This window comes from Hemiscyllium ocellatum, chromosome 1 (genome assembly GCF_020745735.1).
Source record: "Hemiscyllium ocellatum isolate sHemOce1 chromosome 1, sHemOce1.pat.X.cur, whole genome shotgun sequence".
NCBI classification, from domain to species: Eukaryota; Metazoa; Chordata; class Chondrichthyes; order Orectolobiformes; family Hemiscylliidae; genus Hemiscyllium; species Hemiscyllium ocellatum.
In genome coordinates, this window is record NC_083401.1 from 164,311,522 (window position 1) to 164,331,735 (window position 20,214).

Here is a 20,214-nt window from a genome sequence, read left to right on the forward strand (position 1 = left end):
CAAGGCCTTTCAATTCAGTGGAGATAAGGGGCTCACTGAGTTAGACAGAGAACCCCAGCTGTGGGCTGACTCGTGCCTTGTTTGGTTTTAACAGAACCTCCCACTTTTACACTCCATTCCCTTTGAAATATTGGCCTTCCCTAATACCTGCCAATCGTTTAGTTTACTAGCTGCTTGTGATCCCATGGATGAAGTCTGTCAAATTCCTCTGTTTTGTAGCTTTCAACAATCCTTCTCCATCTTAAATAATATTCGGCTGTTCCTCTTCTTGCCAGAGTGCACCAACTCACATTTCCCCACATTATATTCCACCTCCCAAGTTCTTGCCTCCTCTTATAACTTGTCCATGTGCCTCTGCTGCAGACTGTTTGTCTCGTTCTTACACTTGCCTCCCCACCTATAAATTTTAGTACGTTCCCTTCCCTCTCCTCATCCAAGTTATGAATATAAATTGTAAATAATTATCACCCTAGTACCGACTGGTGGAGTTCTCCATTCAGTCTGCAGATCTGGATTCAATAACTTAATCATGGCCTTGACAACTATCCCAATTGGTAGGCTGTGGGAGATGATCATTGTCAGATGGAGGACAAGAAATTGAAGCCATCTGAGGCAAACAGTAGTTATTTCCCACTGTTGTATTTCCCTGCCTGTGGCTTTAGGGTCAGATGGGAAAGGAGTGACATTAGGGTTATGCGAGCTGTTCAGTTGTATGTGTTAAGGGAGAAAGTGAGGACTGCAGATTCTGGAGATCAGAGTCTGGAGTGTGTTGCTGGAAATGCACAGCAGGTCAGGCAGCATCTGAGGAGCAGGAGAATTGACGGTTCAGGTGTAAGCTCTTCAGGAATGTGGGAGGGCCCCAAGGGGGCTGAGAGATAAATGGGAGGAGGGGTTAGGTCTGGAGGGAAGGTAGCTGGGAAGGTGAGAGATAGATGAAGGTGGGAGGTGATGGTGATAGGTTGGAGCAGAGGGTGGAGCGAGTAGGTGGGAAGGACCAATGGACATGTCGGACAGTTCAAGAGGGCGGTGCCGAATTGGAGGGCTGGATCCAGGATAAAGTGGGGAGAGGGAAGATGAGGAAACTGGTGAAATCAACATTGAACCCATGTGGTTGGAGGGTCCCAAGGAGGAAGATGAGGGGTGCTTCTTGACCTCCTTCCACTCTTCCCCACCCCCCCACCCAAATTCCTTATGAAGGGCGTATGCTCGAAACAGTGACTCTCTTCCTCCTCGGATACTGCCTGACCGGCTGTGCTTTTCCGGCACCACACTGTTTGAGTTGTATGTGCTAAGCCTACCACTGACTGGCTTAGACTGACCAGAACAGTCTACCCAACATCCTGCAACTCCGGATTACTGATCTGCAGGAAACTGTCTCATCAGCAGCAAAGTTAGCTGTAGCAAAGCAACGTTGGCTTTGATTCCAGGCCCCAGGAGGATGAGTTAGCCTTACACTGCCAGCCCTAAGCAGAGTCTCCTTCCAGAAACTTACCTGAACACTAGTGCCCAATACTTTTAGTAATTGCTGTGGTCTTTTTGTTGCTTGACCTTTCACCCCTGGTGGGTCGAGGAGCGCGTATGTAGATGAGAGTCCGATTCGGAAGTGTCCGTGGCACAAGCTGCAGGTATGGTGGTAGAGAGGTTTGAGGGTGGGGAGATAATTGTACCCACCTTCGTGGTATACACCCTATTCCAGCTTTCTCTGTTAATACTGCCATTAGAAGCTCCACTCTAAGTGACTAGTCATCACACTATTGAATGGTGCTCAGTGATTTGTGGAGACTAGACCCAGGTTGAAGTTGCCATGTGTTGTGGGTGTTTTTGAACTCTGTGCTGCCCCTAGGTCTCTCCCACATTGGTTCCTCATTGGCATTTCTAGCAGGCACCTGGAAAGTAACATTGGCACTGCCCATTTCAGGGCCTTCCCTCAAAGTTGGTGAAAACTCGACCAAGGATACACAATGCTGTGACTATCTATTTCAGTTCTGCAGGGATCTGTGTAATAGTACTTAAAGGGATTATTGGGGGCTAAACTCTTGATTTCCCCTTTCCAAATCTCCTGCTATTATTCTGTGCCCCCTTCTTCTCTGAGGCTGCTATCATTTGAGATATTAGGCTCTCAATCAATAAATACCTGCCGTGAGCTTTCTGTGACTGTTGAACCCGAAAGCTGAGTTCTAATGAGCCGTGAGTGTTTCAGGAGCTAGGTGGAAACATCCCGGCAGTTATGTATCTGAAAATATGCACAAGTATTTTTCTTTGTTGCCTATTCCTGGTGAGGAACTATAGATCACTTTCCAAATTTAGATCTCAATTCAGTGGAGAGCACTAAGCAAAAAAAAAGCAGCTTTAGCTTTTAATTGAAATCTGTGTGACGTTTTTAGCTTCTCTAACAGTATATTTGAGGGATGGACTGGGCCAGTCTGGTGTTTTATCACATGAGCTAATGGTGATTTGTTGTCAAGCTCAGTGACACAGGAGATACAAGTAGCTCTCTGCAGGTAAAGCTGACCCAGTTCCTGCAAACTTAAATGTCTATATTTAGGATGAAAGTTTACTCTTCTGCTGCTCGGCTTTGTTCTCCTAACTATCAACATTTGATGAGAATAATTTCATCACCTTGCCTTCGCTTTACCCTGTTGCAAGATTTATGAGGACAGCAAGTCTCCATTTCACAGTGTTGCGCATGGCTCTCTTGAAGCTTGCTGCAATTTGAAACCGGTTATAACCCGCTCATTTCAATAATTCCCTGCTTTACACAGACAATTTAAAGCTGGCCAATCCCAGCATCAGTATGAATATGGAGTTTTCCAGCTTTTAATCTGACCTGGAACTAATGTTAATTTAATCTAAACTAATGGGATCTTTTGTCTGAGCTGCAGGAATGTAATTGATCTGGATATCAGCAGAGATCCTCAAGTTAGTCCAGTCTCCTCCTATCTCAGCACTGCAGGTGAAAATGGAAGTGGATTAATCTTTGTCACGTTTGAAACACGCTCCATTATTGTGAGATTCAAATTGTTGTGCATCTAAATTACATTACAATCCAAAGTTTGGGAGAAGATTTGTAGCTCAGGTGCTCGTTGCTGTGGTTCTGTTCGCTGAGCTGGGAGTTTTTGTTGCAAACGTTTCGTCCCCTTTCTAGATGACATCCTCAGTATGTCGGAGGAATCAGCACAGAAGCGCTTCACAGGAGGCTCCCAAGCACTGAGGATGTCACCTAGAAAGGGGACGAAACGTTTGAAACAAAAACTCCCAGTTCGGCGAACAGAACCACAACTACATTACAATCTACTGGAGGGGAAGCTTTTTAAAGAAGTGCTCTTGCATCTTTATCTATGTAGATCCTTTATTTAATTGCAGCTGAAGATGGGATCAGAACAGACTTAATCTTCCTTTATCTTGGTGCTGGAGAGCTACAGTTCCAATTATTACGGTGTGAGAGTGGTTAGACATTAGGATTGTGATTCCTGCACTGTGGCGCCAATTTGGGTTTTGTGTGATGGGATGCAATGAGCGATATATTGATTCAGCCACTTGGTATATTTCTCATTCTCCTTAGAGCTGAGAAATGGTTGAATAAGCAATGTTTCATAACAAATTGATTTTGTCTCTTTTTTGTTGTTTTAATGAGTTAATATACTGCAAACTAACTTTTGGTCATATTTAATTTGACACACATTTTAAACAGAGATTTGAGGTATTTTCCAAAAGCCTTGAAGGGAGAAGGGATTTCAATGAAGTTCCATTTCCTTTCTCCTTCTCTGAATTGGAACAAATGCAGCATTCACTGGGTGGTGAAGGAACATTGTCATAATAGAAAGAAAAAGCTTGAATTTACACAATGTCTTTCATAATACCACGTATATTGATCACAGAAGAGCTCCAGAACCATCGCAGTACTTCCAAGTATATGTTTAAGGTTTGTGTGTGTGTAGTGTGTATAATGGTTCAATCGTCTATTTTTGACTGTGGGTCTATTGACTGATCTAGTCTCGTTGTGCCTGTTAAGCTTGCTGCAGTGTGTGTTCAATGCAAAGTTGTACAAAGAGCTGGAAACCAGAACAACCTCTGCATTATTGTCTCCCATCCTTGGGCATACACTTGAATAAAGTGCGTCAATGTTAAATACACCTGCAGATATACCTGTAAATGTCCCATACGTAGGACTTGGACAGAGTATGGATTTAATGGACCAGGAAGTATGAAAACTTGTAAAAAGTGCTTTTGTTTTGACAAATTTATTTATAAATTGATGGAAGGTTATGCTTTATTGAAGTCCTTTATTAATTGAACAAGCTCTATTACATCTCAGTGAGCAGTAAAATTGCAAGCTATTGAACTGTAAATTTCCTTTGCAAGAAAATGCCTGTATGATTTATCATGCTTTACAAAATGAGCCTGTTAAACCTGTGTATTGGCGAGGAAGTACTATTAATGTGTGAAGGCAACAAAATTGAGTGAAATTTTACAATAAAATTTGCTTTCAACAATATTAGTTGGTCATGCATGTAGCAAATTATTTATTTTGTGTTTCTTCTATTGATGGCTATGTCCTGTTAGCAAGGAATGGAAAGCAATAGAGTTACCAAAAGATTAAAATATTATTGATTACCTTGCTTGGTATCAGATGCAAACACTTTTATGTTAATTTTGTACAAGAAAAGAAGGAAGCCATTTTAAATTCTAACTATTATTGCTGCAGATTTCTCTATCACAGAATCTGTAACATATTTTAAAAAAAGTCACATTCCTGGTATTATAGCTACTATACATTACATTTGAAAAATAATAGTTTTTAGAAATTAAAAAAATATCTGTTCAACTTGAGCAACAGTTGGTGTCATTGTGGTGTAGGTAAATCACCAAAAGTTACCTTTAATTTGGCTACTTATTCAGAAATCTCACAGACAATCAAGTACTGAAATGGTGATTTAAATACCATTTATTGCAATAAAATGTTTTTTGGTGTTACACTCTGCTGTTGTAGTTGAGTAAATACTTAAAGTTCTTGTCAATTAATGTTATCTTCTGGTGTCTGATGAGCATATGGAGCACAGGCTGCAGTAACACGGGGGGGTCAAAAAAAGCCATGACATGGGCCACAACCGTTAGATTCCATGGACTGAAAGCATTCCCTCTTGTAAAGCATTTGTTTTGGTTCCTGACATATCTCCAAGCAGCCGGTGAAGTAAGTTGATTTGGCACTTGCTGTTCACTACAATTTTTGGTGTTTAACTTCTCGCAAGTCTAGTTTTTAGAAATTAAAAAAATATCTGTTCAACTTGAGCAACAGTTGGTGTCATTGTGGTGTTGTAGGTAAATCACCAAAAGTTACCTTTAATTTGGCTACTTATTCAGAAATCTCACAGACAATCAAGTACTGAAATGGTGATTTAAATTTTATTGTACATAGCAACCAAAACAAGATTCCTCAAGTAAGCATGTTAAGCCCCGCAACTCAGCTTGGCTGTTAGCTGGTTAATGGTTAAACTTGGCCATGATTCCACTCAGTGTTGGTCTCTGCAAGTGTCCTGGGTTCAACCTTTAGCAGGATGTCAAAGAACAGCACTGTACCAAGGGGGAGTTTTGGTGTTCAGTTCTTATATAAATGTTCATGCTTCAGGACTATGATGTGATATATTGATAATTCTTTAGCATTCTTTCATCCAAAATATTGATTATTCTCTTCAAGTACTTGAGACCGCAGCTTGCTTCCTTATCAGCAATAACTTCTTTATTCCTTGTTACATTTGGCTTTAACTGTCTGTTTGAAGACGCCGTTTTATTTCCAGCACCACTGATCCAGAATCTGGTTTCCAGCATCTGCAGTCATTGTTTTTACCTCTTTAAGTTCTTCTGCAGGACAAACATTGTCCTTTGTGGCAATAAAGCTAGCAGCTTTCCAAGCAGTTTTGTTTATGTAATCTCAACTCCATCCTTTCCATGGCGTGGCTAATTGCTTTCAACCTCTGTCTAACAGCTTGTCTTTTTGTTGCTTAACAGCTTCCTCCAGACAGTTATTGCTGCTGCTTTCTATGTTTATCTTTTTTTTGTTGGTTCATTCAATCCATGAATGTTTACTGAAGTTTGTAATGGCACAGTGGTGTATCTGAAAGCTATGAGCTGTGTGGATTGCATGTTATCAGAAATGGTCACCCAAGATGTCAAGGCAGAGGGAAATGAGGTGTTCCCCACGTAACCAAGGAGGATCAGGCAGGTAGATAGTTCCAGGGGTCCTCTGAGTGATTGCAACTGATGTACAGTTATCAGGAGAACTGGAAGTGTTGGTTCATCTGGGTAGTGCAGTCAGAGCTAAGCTTGTGGTAACATGGGAGGCTAAGCTGTGCAGGAGGGAAGACGAGGATAAGATATACTTGCAATCACCTGCTGGAACATAGCTGACTTATAAAACAGGATAGAATCTCACTGGATTCGAGACTAGAGTCAAGATTAGAGTGGTGCTGGAAAAGCACAGCAGGTCAGGCAGCATCCGAGGAGCAGAAAAATCCACGGGCAGGAAGGGCCATTCCTGATGAAGGACTTTTGTCCAAAATGTCAATTTTCCTGTTCCTCTGACACTGCCTGACGTACTGTGCTTTTCCAGTACTCTAAGCAGTACTCTAATCTTGACTCTAATCTCCAGCATCTGCAGTCCCCACTTTCGCCTAGAATCACACTGGAACCAGTTTCCATCCCAAAATGTAGCCAACTGTGGGCAATCCAGCTACTCTCCTCTGACATGAGCTGAAATCCCAGAGCCTGAATTTCTTCTGAATTAATGCACTCACACTTAACTGTAGAACTTGCATTCCAAGGTTACTTCTTATTATAAATGTTGGCATTGGTGTTTCAAATTGGTTTGCTATATCGTCTCGAAATTTGTAAAGTTCCTTATAAAAATGGCAAATGTGTCATTGCAATTTTTTCTTCCCTTTCACACGTACAGAGAAATTGACTTTCATCTTAAAAGAAGTCTCGAAATAAGTTTTAGTTTTGAAAATGGTCCTTATTTTTCTAAAATTATTTGGAGAAATGCTATTGGGTAAAAAGTGCTGAAACTGAAAGGAAGTTGTCAGTATTGTGGACTGAGAAGTGTGGATGCCTCTCCAGAATTTTGATGCTAAGAATTCTATAGCTGGATAAAATCCAAATCCACCACCACTAAAAGTTTGAAGGGAATCATTTAAAAGGCTCAAACAACTCAGTGGAGAAATTGACTTGTTATTATAACGTGTTTATCTTTTTCTAAATATTCATTTTATTCAAGCTGTATTTTGCACAGTGCATTTTTTCTAGTTACTGAAGGGAAGAGAAGTGACATTGAAATAAAGTTCATACCAGGTGGCCAGGTTCTGAAAGCAGGAGTTAGTTTTTTTTCCCTTTATAGCAATGTATCTGAGTGCCTTGCTGGACAATTATGAATGGGTTATTCATCACTGCTGCACCCTGGAAATGGTTATTCTCTCATTACATATATTTACCCATCTCAACATCAGAAAATACTCCAAAAAGCTGTACTATAGACCATTAACCAAAGAAATGTAAGTCCTGAAAAGAATTAAATACTGTATGCACTAGGCAGTATCAGAAACTTTGAAAGAAAGCTTGCATTTATTTTGCACTTTTCACAACATCTATGATTTGAGTTCCTTATAGGCAATTCATGACTTCAAGTGTTGTGTTTTGGTCTTAAACCTGTCAACTTGATTGTTGTAAGCTAATGCCTATGTAGGATATTGAGACCTTTGTCGATGGAGCTCATTAGTTGGCTCATGCAACAACACACAACTCTTGCTTATCAAATAAGGTCCCCTGTACCATTCCCATGAGTCAAAAAGAGTGTTGCTGGAAAAGCACAGCAGGTCAGGCAGAATCCGAGGAGCAGGAGAGTCGATGTTTCGGGCTTAAGCCCTCACTTTCTCCACGAGTGAGATCAGCTGACCCTCCATGCGCCAAGCTGGCCTCATGTTCTCTCTCCTGCCTTTGTGCCTCCACTACCCACTAGTGAAAGTCATGGAGCCATCAGAAGAGATTCAGATGCTAACCTGTTTGCTGTGAGTTTCCTACGCTGAATTTTAGACACATCAAACTCTCAACTAAAGGGTTAGATTTGGCATTAGGCCTACCTCTGAGGTAGAAATAAGCCCAGCAAAGACAACAGAAGGTAAAGTTAGCACTTCAAGTGTTAGTGATTTTTTTGCCTGCTGTGGTCAGTCCCACATTCAGATGGCTTCAAACTGTTCAGATTGAAAATGCTGCCCAGATCAATACAGGGGGCTGTGTCCTGAATTTCACTTTTTAAAAAATTTCTATTTTCTATTTTTCTTTGAGTTAATTAGGCATAGCACAGGTTTAGCACTTCCATCCCTGAAGGACAGACGTAGGGAGCATGAATAATCATTACAGTGAAGCAAAATGATGGGATAAAGTATGTGTTGTTCAGCTGTAGAAATTGTACCCAGTAAAATGTTGCGATATCAGAATTTGAGATGCAGCAAATGGTAGAGACAGCAGCTTTGGTTCCTGATCGGATTAGCTGACCTGTCCCCTGTTGTGTGCACGCATGTGTCAGTGTGTGTTGACATTGGGTGAGGGATAACATTGGCTTTGACTGTCTTGCACTGTTAAAGGACCAGCTGGTACCCACACACTATCTGGCTCACATCAACTAAATCCTGCAGCTCTTCCATCCCACCCTTCCCCCTTTCCTGCAGCGCAAGGGAGCTTGGCTTGACCATCAACAAGCTATTTCTCACCTGCTATGCTCTCATTCTACCCCTTAATCGCTCCCACCCAATGTGTCCCCATGTGCTCATACCCTCTATCACACCAGTGTCCCTACCCCACCCCAGCCATTTTTCCCCTGCCTCCTGTTGGTGAGCTATTGGCCTTCCCCACTGGTCACCATCTTTCCCCCCACCCCTCTACCATCGTTCTGGGTTTTAGATACAGGTCATTCTGCTAATAATGTGCTTTTTGTTAAAGAGAATTTGCTATAATGCGATTGGTGAATTGGGGGCGCTGTTTCTAAAGTGCGGATTTCTAAAATGTGTGTTGGCTGTCACGCGATTCCAGTGCCAACACTTTAAGCACTGTTTCTGAAGCAGGATCTTTCTATAACATGGGTTTACACAAGGACGCAACCACCACCTTATAGAAGAACTACATATGGTGCCACTCCATTGTACCTGATTATCTTCGGATCTCTTTTGTACATCTGTGTGTTAAGTGACCTTGGGCTGCCCCCATCTCAGTGGGTGAATGTAGAAATTGGTGCCAATTGCACCCATCTGACCAAGTTGAGATTTGCCCTGATTTCCAGATGAACTAATTGATGAGAGATTCTACATTCAACTTTATTTTCAATCAGCTCTGACCAAACTGAATAATGAATTTGTGACATGGAGCAAGGCCAGTGATGCTTTGAGTGGCCGGGGGCAGTATTATAAAAGGTGCTACATAAATTCCCTTCAGCATTAGTTTGGAGACAACAGGATAAGTAACATTTAACCCTGTGGAAACTTTTATAGTGATTAAAGCTCTCTACAGAGCTTAAATTACTTGTTTTTTTATTAAGTATTTTCCTCCCTGTTGTGTAAAAATAATAGAGGGTAAAGTAGCGTAGATTTTATTTGTCATTTCTACCATACAAAACTGATACAGTGAAAAAAAACGAGACCGTGTTCCTCCAGGACTGACATGCTACGTGGACAGCACAAACTACACGATCATACTAAGGGTGGCATAAAGTGCATAAGAAGTGCAAAACACGCAAATTACAGTGTGACGAAAGAATGATAATTAATAGACATCGTTCCAGAAACAATTCGAAGTCGTGCAAAGAATTTCAGGTGGAACAGAGTGTGGTCACACCGTGTTAAGGAGCCTGATGGCTTGGGGTAGAAACAATGAAAGCATAAAAACCATAACTAAGGGCTCCATGTAAACTACTGGGGTGCATATCTGTTCAGTAAGTGGATTGGACAGTGTTCTTATCAGTATATTTTATCTACATATTTTAACTCTTTTTTTTTAGGTTAATACAAAGCGATAACTAGGCAGCCTTTGTCCAGTATGGTGACTGAAGCAGTGGGATTGCAGAAAGGGACGGGATATTTTCCGCTCACACATTTCTGATATGGTCTAAAAGAGATTCAATGAGCAACATGGCTTCAACTGCCGCCAACAAAGGGAGCCAGCAGTTCCCAAGTCTCTCGGGTGTGGACTCCGAGACCTGTACCATTGTGTTTAAAAACCACTGGGCCCAGGTAAGTCTGATTTGTAAGTCCACCAAACGGAATAATGTCTAGATGGGAAGGAAAGGTGCCTTTGGACAGTGAGGTTTCAGGTTCCAGGGGAACTTGCTGCAATGTCAGGGCTCTGTCTGGAAACCTGGAATACAGGCTCCCCCATGTCACGTGTGGTGTTTTCACTCTGCTATTTGACCCTGGCAGGTTCTGCTCTGGATGTCCGCTTCCAGTCAAGGCAGAGAGCACACCAGATGGCCTGTGTGATCGAATCATACAGCACAGAAGAGGCCCTTCACCTCTTTGAGTCTGTACTACCCTATCCATACTAATCATACATTCTAACACCTTGCCCATCACCTTGAAGATTTTAACATTTCCATGTACTTCTTAAAGTTTGAGCCTTCCTGTCCCTCCTATCCTCTCAGTAATTGTATTCCAGATTCCCACCATCTTTTGGGAAATAGTTTTTCCTCATGTTTTCTGTTAATCCCCAGCTCTTCACCCTAAGATTATGCCCCTTCCTTATTGACCCTTCAACTGAGGGGAAGAGCAGCTTCCTATCTACCATGTTTATGCCACTCATAATTTTGTATTCATATCAATCTGAAGAAAATAACCTGAGCCTATCCAGCCTCATAGCGAAGATGCTGCATCCCTGGTGAAACTCCGCTGCACTCCCCTCCGGTACAGTCCTGTCCTTCCTGTGAGGTGGTGACCAGAATTACACACAGTACTCTAGTTGGGGCCTAACCAGTTTTGGCCATCTCAGCATGAACTCCCTGCTGTTATGATCTATGCTACGACTGATGAGGGGATGTGTCCCTTATGCCACCTTAACTACCCTATTAACCTGTCCTGCCACCATCAGGGATCTGTCGACAAGCCTCCCAAGGTCCTTGGTCCTCAAGCTTCTTAATGTCCTGCCATTCATTGAGTACTCCCTTGTCTTGTTACTTCTTCCAGGTGCATCTCCTCATGCACCTTTCAGGGTTAAATGCCATCTGCCACTGACCTGCTAATCTCTTCAACCTGGCTATGTCTTACTGTAACCCAAGACCTTTTTCCTCACTGTTAATCCCTCGGCCAATCATTGTGTCATCTGCAAACTCATTATGCCGCCCACATTTTCATCTATACAAATAAGAGACCCAGTACTGGTCCCGAATGTACACCGACCTCCAGTCACACAACAGCCTTCTGCCACCATCCTCTGTCTTCTACCCCTCAATTAATTTTGGTTCCTGATTCCCCCATCCACCAGTTTGAACATGTTCTCACGTTGAGCAACTTTACACCTATTTAGGGGTGGCATGGTGGCTCAGCGGTTAGCACTGCTACCTCACAGCGCTAGGGACCTGGGTTTGATTCCCACCTCGGGTGGCTGTGTGTGTGGAGTTTGCACGTTCTCCCCGTGTCTGCGTGGGTTTCCTCCGGGTGCTCCGATTTCCTCCCACTGTCCAAAGATGTGCAGGTCAGGTGGATTGGCCATGCTAAATTGCCCACAATTTCCCTAAATATAGGGTAGGGGAATGAGTCTGGATGCGTTACTGTGCGGAGGGTCGGTGTGGACTTGTTGGGCCTAGGGCCTGTTTCCCCACTGTAGAGATTCATCCCGATACATCGTTTCCCTCTGGATGCCCATTTGGGTCTTGCCTACATCTGCCATTGTCTGAGAAGTGGTGAACATTCTTTGTTCCAGTTCTAGGATCCCTTTCCTCATCTCTGTTTTGGTATATTAGTGGGCGGCACGGTGGCACAGTGGTTAGCACTGCCGCCTCACAGCACCAGATACCTGGGTTCAATTCCCACCTCAGGCGACTGACACTGTGGAGTTTGTACGTTCTCCCCGTGTCTGCGTGGGTTTCCTCCGGGTGCTCCGGTTTCCTCTCTCAGTCCAAAAATGTGCAGGTCAGGTGAATTGGCCATGCTAAATTGCCCGTAGTGTTAGGTGAAGGAGTAAATGTAGGGGAATGGGTCTGGGTGGGTTGCTCTTCGGAGGGTTGGTGTGGACTTGTTGGACCGAAGGGCCTGTTTCCACAGTGTAGGGAATCTAATCTAATCTAATCTAATATTCTGTTCATCAAACAATTTGACCTGCATTGAATTTCTGACAATATGTTCATATCCTCACTGAGACCACCTGTTTCCACCCATGTAACGTTTGCTGTTGCTGAAACCCTTGTTCATGTCCTTGTTACCTCTGGACCTAACAATTTAATTTTATTCCTGGCTAGAATCCCACATTCCACTCTCTGTAAACTATCCAAACCCTATGTGTTTACTTGCACCACGTTCTGGCCACCCATCGGCTGCTGGAGAAGCACGGTGTTGCTTTTTAAAAATTCTCACCCTTGCTTTAACTCTCTCCAAGGCCTCATCCCTCCCTATCTCTTTAAATTACTCCACTCTCTCAAACGTCAGGACTTTACACTCCTCGAATTGGGCCCTTTTGCACATCCTGGGCTTTTGTTGCTGGCTGTGCCTTTAAATATCAAGGCCTCATGCGCTGAAGGTCTCTCTCTCTCTCTTCCCTGCTTTTCTGCCTCTGCCCTTTTAAGGAATTCCTTAAATTTGTTAAAACCTATCTCTCCACGCAAAGAGTGTCTCATCCACAAACAGCAGTGGATGCTGGATGACTGGTTAATTTTCGAGAGATAGACAAATATTTGTTAAGCAGAGTTGTTAAGAGGTATGGGCCAAAGACATGGAGCTAGGCGACAGATCAGCCATGATCTCATTGAGTTGAACAGGCCTGAGAGGATGAATGAGGCAAAAGTGAGGACTGCAGCTGCTGGAGATCAGAGTGGTGCTGGAAAAGCACAGCAGGTCAGGGAGCATCTGAGGACCAGGAACATCGATGTTTCAGGCAAAAGCCCTTCAAAAACTCCTCCTATGTTCCTGTGTTTGATCATTTATAGTCTAAGATCCCCTTATCTGTCAAGTTTTGTTTCGTTAAGCTCCTGTGGGATATTTTAGTACTTTAAGATGCTCTCTAAATGCATACTTTTGCAGAAATCTTTGCATTGTAGTTTTGCTTTGCTTTGGACAATATTTTTAATGTTACCTATCTTATTCTGCCGAATTGCCAAGGCGCTTGCTATCAAAGTTGCTGTTTTATTGAATTATTTCTGTTGTGGCACTGCTGTTAGTTTTAAACAACATTGTAAAGCTTGTAAAAAAAACCATGATAACAGCAGGTTCTCATTCCGAAACAAATTCAAATAACTAGGGAGTTTTGACAAGTCTTTCGGGTGTTTTCTATAAATAACCCAAGAGCAGAGAAGCTCACTAAAAATTAATGTGACTCTAGCAGATGATGTTGATAATTTATCCCTTTCCCTTGGCCCTGACATTTTGTGTAAAGCCTGATTCTGCTGTTCTCCTTTCGATTGGTGTTTAGGTGCTCTTTAAAGCTATGACATTTCACCCTGTGCTTAAATGATCCTTTTACTCATTGTGGGTAATTTTTTTAACTGTTACTATAATAATAATTATTTGTTAGCAGTCCAGCATTGGTGAAGAAACAGTAGTATGAGCTAAACCAGTTGCTTGCCATAAGAATTCCAAATAGAAATATGTTCGACATGTCTGTGGATTGTGTTTTCCTAAATCTTGGGTTGAGTCATAAATATGTCAGGGGGTGGGGGGAACAACTCAACAAAATGCAGATGTTGGGGCTCTGAAAAAATAACAGGAAATCCTGCAAGCACTCAGCAAGTTTAACTGAGCCTGCAGAAAGAACAGAGCAGCTATTCGTTCAAATAGTATTACAGTTAGTGATATACACTGGAGCCAAGGAAGGGTCCAAATTCCACATGGGAATTAAGGATTCGTCTGTTCTCCGTGCAGATGTTGCCTAACCTGCTGAGTCTTTCAAGTATTTTTGGTTTTGATTTTTAAATGTGCTCACTTTAGATGGTGTAAGATTAACTGGGTTTCATTTGTGTGGATATATATTTTTAATCCATGTGGCATTGATTAAAGTTTAGTCCATATGAAGGTGCTGGTCATGATGTTCCAAAATTCTCTAGCTTCCAGGGCAGACTGACTGACTCAGTGAGCAAATGTAACTACTGAAGAAAAGTGAAAGGCAGATAATGCAGGGAACCTGAGGCCAATTGAACTTGCATTGTTGTCTGGGAAATAATTGTAATCTTTTTTATTCAGATAATTTTGTTGATATATTTGGAAAGCCACTAGATGATTAGACAGAGTTTTACAAAATACATTATGTTTGACAGATTTTTTTTCAAGTATTACTAGTAGGTAAAGGGGAGCCAGTGGACGTGGATTTTCAAAAGACATTGGATTAGATGCTATGTGAAGATTGAATATGCGAGGTTAGGGTTCGTGGGACTGGGAGTAAGCTAGTCACACTGTTGGAAAATGACTTAACAGACAGTTGGCAGGGAGGAGCGTGACATTTTTGATAGGCCATGACCACAAGGATCAGTGTTGGGCCCTCAGCTACTTCCAGTCGAGATTAATGACTTAGACACCACAATGTATCCAGGTTTTGCTGCTGGTACAAAGCTCGGAGGGAATTTGAGCTGTGAGAGACACAGCTGCAACGCAGATATAAACAAGTTAGTGGGAACAAGGTGAAAGATAGGAGTAGAATGTAGGGAAATGGAAGGTTCTTCCCTTGGTTGTGCAAATAAAAATGCAAAAAAATTTTTCAAAGACATGAAGCTTTCACATGTTTATATTCAACAAAGCGTGCATCAATTTTTACAAGGGATACTGAAATTAGAATATGGTAAATAGCATGTTGGCTTTTTCTTCAAGGAACCTGGGCACCAGAACAAAGAGGTCTTACAGTACTGTCATAGGTAGGGATTTAGTGAGAGCTGAAAATGTTTCTCATGCCTGAAACATCGATTCTCCTGCTCCTTGGATGCTGTCTGACCTGCTGCGCTTTTCCAGCAACACATTTCAGCTCTGATCTCCAGCATCTGCAGTCCTCACTTCCTCCTAGGGATTTAGTGAGACCACAGCTGGAGCATTGTGCACCATTCTGGTATCCATATTGAAGAAAGTTGTTCTTGCTATGGAGAACGTACAGTGAAGATTCCCAAGGTTGGTTCCTGAGTGTTAACCAATGGTCAGCAGCTGAGTAAATTGCATCTACACTCTCAGGAGTTTCAAAGTATAGGAAGTGATCCTATTGTAATACGTACACATGCTCCTGAAGGCTTGACAGAGTAGGCACAAAGAGATTGTTTGCCCTGCCCAGGGAATCCTGAACAAGGGGACACAGTTTCAGGATAAGGGATCCATCAGTTAGGACATTTCTTATGAATCTTTGGAATTCTTCACACTTGTTATTTTCAAGACTTGAACAGATGTTTTTTTTAGTATGTCAGGGAGTCAAGGGGAGTGGGCAAGGAAGTAAAGTTGAGGCGAAAGATCAGATGTAACAATATTGAGAAGGAGTGAGACTTTTATAGTCAACTACTGTTGACGTTCCTTTTGTTTTTATGATGGATTTAACTCAACAGCACAAAGCCTTGATTACTGTACTAAATGAATCATAAAACCATTACCTGAAATATATATCAATCCTGTAGATACTGGAAAGAGGCCATTCAGCCCATCAAGTTGGCACCAATTCTCCAAAGAGCATCTCCCCAAACCCAGTTCCCCCTACCCCATCTCCATAACCCTTCATATTGCCATGGCTAACCCACACATCCCTGGACACTACAAAGTAATTTAGCATGGCCAATCCACCTAAACTGCACATCTTTGGACTGTGGAAGGAAACCAGAACACCCAGAGGGAACCTATGCAGACACGGGGAGAATGAGCAAACTCTACACAGACAGTCGCCTGAGGCTGGAATTGAACCCGGGTCCCTGGTGCTGTGAGGCAGCAGTGCTAACCACTGAGCCACTGTGCCACCAAATTAATTGTTTCTTTGGATGAAGGGTGGTCCATGCATACTTGGGCTTTAATTTGGTAATACAGTAGCTATCACTTGCAATCATATGTATGTGTTCAATTATCCTTAATGAAGGAACTTTACTGAGCTGGGAAGCTAATTCACTGTTTAGATGAAATGAATTCTCCAGTTTGTGTTTCCTGACAAAGTTGAGTTCTATTTTCAGTGTGTGAGCACTGCTGACTAAACCAGCATTTAGTGACTCGAAAACAGTACTGTTAATGTCCTGTCCACAGAAGCTAACTTTCTAGAAAATATCATTATTTTTCAATTTCAATTCACCAGCTTTTTGAGGCTGTTTTCTAAAGAGGGATGGCAGTGTGAAGAAGGTGCTGTATTTCCCAACACCAATGAAATTCCCTCCCAGTTGCTCTGTAATCAATGTTTTGTTATCTGGTTTTCTTTACCTCAACTTCCCAATCAGATTTCAAAACAGACGTGTTAGACAGGATGGTTTTCCAGGTGCTTTGTCACATTTATCCAGTACATCATTGAGGTAAAAATCACACAACACCAGGTTATAGTCCGACAGGTTTAATTGGAAGCACACTAGCTTTCAGACAATCACCTGATGAAGGAGCGTCGCTCCGAAAGCTAGTTGCTTCCAATTAAACCTGTCGGACTATAACCTGGTGTTGTGTGATTTATAGCTATGTACACCCCAGTCCAACAACGACATCTCCAAATCATCATTGAGGTATGTGGTCAGGGTGGTGCTGGGTTTGACTCCCTTTACTGGGCCTAGTTTGTTGATCACATCTGGCTTACTTTCACGTACTACAGATAATGTAAGTGCCACTGAGAATAGAGGAGAAAATCCAGCCAGGAGTCTGATTATTATCACTCTGGGAGGTGTCGGGCTGAGGCTATTATCACTAGGCTATTAATCTAGAGACCCCAGTAATGTTGTGGGCACCTGAGTTCGAATCTTGCCATGGCAGATGGTGGAATTTGAATTCAATAAAAATCTGGAATTAAGAGTCTAATGACAGCTGTTATCAATTGTTTAAAATATCCGTTTGGTTCACTGATGTCTTTTAGGAAAGATAACAGCAATTCTTCCCAATCTGCCCTACGTATGACTCTAGATCCATAGATTGACCCTTACCTGCCCTCTAAGCACACTCATCCCATGAATGATTTTTTAAAAAAATGCACAATGATTAATTCAACCCAATCTGCCCTCATCCCGTGATATATTATATTCACTTCCCAATACAGAGATTATGGGCAGCAACATTGCCTGCAGCCTTCACGATCCCAGAGATGCTGATCTGAAAATGTGTTGCTGGTTAAAGGAATATTCATCAGGCTCTGGCCCGAAACGTCGAATTTCCTGTTCCTTGGATGCTGCCTGACCTGCTGTGCTTTAACCAGCAACACATTTTCAGCTCTGATCTCCAGCATCTGCAGACCTCACTTTTTACTCCGAGATGCTGATGCCCATTTTAGTTCTGAGGGGAGGCCTTAACTTGTATAGCTGCAGATTACTCTTTGGTGATGTGAATAATGTCAACAAATGTTATTTATTCGTGCACAGGTGGTGAAAATCTTAGAGAGGTATGACCCACTGAAAAACTCCAGTGCCAGACACGGGAGTATCCCTCCTGATGAAGCCAGCGCCGTTCAGAATTATGTTGAGCACATGATCTTTCTGCTGATTGAGGAGCGAGTTGAAGATGCTTCTATGGGTCCCATCCTGGAGTTTGTGGTGACAGAAAATGTCATGGAGAAACTCTTCCTGTGGAGTCTTCGAAGGGAGTTCACAGACGAAATGAAAATTGAGCAGATAAAAATCTATGAAATGTTGGTCACACAATGCCATCAACCGTTGCTGCACCACAAGCCAATCTTGCGGCCTTTAATGATGATGTTAAGTGTGTGCTCTGGGACTACTGCTCCCAAGGTGGAAACTGAACTGGTCTTACTCCTCAATCAGCTCTGTTCCATCCTAGCTAAGGACCCTTCTACCTTGGAGCTCTTTTTCCACACGAGTGAAGACCAGGGAGCAACAAACTTTCTCATTTTCTCCTTACTGATTCCCTTCATTCACCGAGAGGGGGGAGTGGGACAGCAGGCTCGAGATGCTTTGCTGTTTATCATGTCCATGTCGGGTGAACATGACGTGGCAAAACACATTGTGGAAAATACCTACTTCTGTCCGGTAAGACTTTCAGCATTTAATGCTAGTATTTGTGGCTCCTTTATAATCGGAGGAAACCGATCACCGTTATTGTGTGCGGAGTTGTTGTGGCGGTACCGAACATGAATATTGCTGAAAATGGTATATTTTGTTGAAGTTTTTCATCTTGTATTTGTTAGGACAATTTTCAAGACTACCAATAAAAAGGGAAAGCAGCATTTATTGTGTATAAGAAGAGAGCTGATTGGTTAATGTGTTGCCATAGCCAGTGTGCCTGTTAAATAATGATTGATAGTTAAGTACCAAGTTTTGCTCAAAGTTTAAACCAGACAAGCTGACTCTGGTCAAGGCTTTGTCCTAAGAATAAACCAGACAATGGTTGTTGCAGTAAAGGACAGGGTATTATATATTAATGTATGTAACTTCTAGTGTAGGCTGAACTGCAAGCCTGATTGATAATGATCAATCAATTGTCAGCATAATTCTTAGCACAATCAAGATTATGCAGCGAGTGTTGTCCAATCATGTAATCACATCGAATCTTCAACAGTCTGTTGTGAATTTTGCAACCATGGGTAATGGGAAGTACTTTGTTGTAAAGAACTAAAAGAAGATGCTGTTTGATATGATCCACCAGTCTTTGGGACGTGCAGTCAGAATTAGAATTAGATTCCCTACAGTGTGGAAACAGGCCCTTCAGCCCAACAGGTCCACACCAACCCTCTGAAGAATATCCCACCCAAACTCATTCCCCAATATTTACCCCTGACTCATGCATCTAACCTACATATCCCTGAACACTACGGGCAATTTAGCTTGGTCAGTTCACCTGACCTGCACATCTTTGGACTGTGGGAGGATACCGGAGCACCTGGAGGAAACCCACGCAGACACGGGGAGAATGTACAAACTCCACACGGTCAATCACTCAAAGCTGGAATCGAACCCGGGTCCCTGGTGCTGTGAGGCAGCAGTGCTAACCACTGAGCCACCGTGCCACCCCACATTACTGGCCCTGAAATTCATATCCCATATTAATCACTTGTGTGATAGATGGATATCTGTTGCTTGGATGGCAGTATCCAGTTAGGGACGAATGCCACTTGTGTTGCTACTGCTTAGTATTGTGAAACAGTGGCTCAGTGGTTAGCACTACTGCCTCAGCTACAGGCTCCTGGGTTTAATTCCCGCCTGTCTGTGTGGAGTTTGCACATCCTCCCAGTGTCTGCGCGGGTTTCCTCCGGGTGCTCAGGTTTCCTCCCACAATCCAAAGATGTGCAGGTTGTTTGATTTGGCCATGCTAAATTGCCCATAGTGTTAGGTGCATTAGTCAGGGGTAAATATAGGATAGGGGAATGGGTTTGGGTGGGTTTCTCTTCAGCGAGGCGGTGTGGCCTGTTTCCACACTGTAGAGAATCTACTCTAATCTCATCTAATCCAGCCTCACCTGTTGCTTAAATATTTGAGATACTTTCCACTTTTGGGGTAATCTGAGGTCGATTGTGCAGGACGAGAGGTCCTGGCCTTTGAATGGCACTAAGCCCATTTATGAGCTTGTGTGTTATGCAGTGGAAAACATTGGACCAGGATAATTGTTGTCTTATCTAGCATGGATGCTTGCTCTCCTCTTACTCTGGTATTTCTTGCAAATTTTCCTAATAAATTCAAGCTTCAAACTGTATCTTTTCAGTGAGATGCAAATTGCGTAAGAATAATAAGATCTGAAGAAACTGTGTGGTTAGTAATTCCCGTTCTGTAATTCAGCAAGCTTCCACTTCAGCTGTTTGTTGTGCTTTATGAGGACCAGCTCTCTTGACCCCCTCGATTGCCTCTTGAATGGTTCAGTTGCTTTTGCCTGATTGAGCACAAGTTGC

General features: G+C 42.5%; 1 protein-coding gene across 4 annotated transcripts in view; it reads left to right on the top strand.

The window, feature by feature from the left end:
* Positions 1–20,214, top strand: part of fhip1aa (FHF complex subunit HOOK interacting protein 1Aa) — a 194,431-nt gene that overhangs the window by 83,137 nt on the left and 91,080 nt on the right. For all 4 annotated transcript variants that reach the window (XM_060827424.1, XM_060827443.1, XM_060827452.1 and 1 more), the window contains exons 3-4: positions 10,040–10,271; positions 17,738–18,361. In XM_060827424.1, coding sequence (XP_060683407.1) covers positions 10,161–10,271; positions 17,738–18,361 — 735 coding nt within the window. In that variant the 5' untranslated portion in view covers positions 10,040–10,160. The remainder of the gene's footprint in view (positions 1–10,039; positions 10,272–17,737; positions 18,362–20,214) is intronic.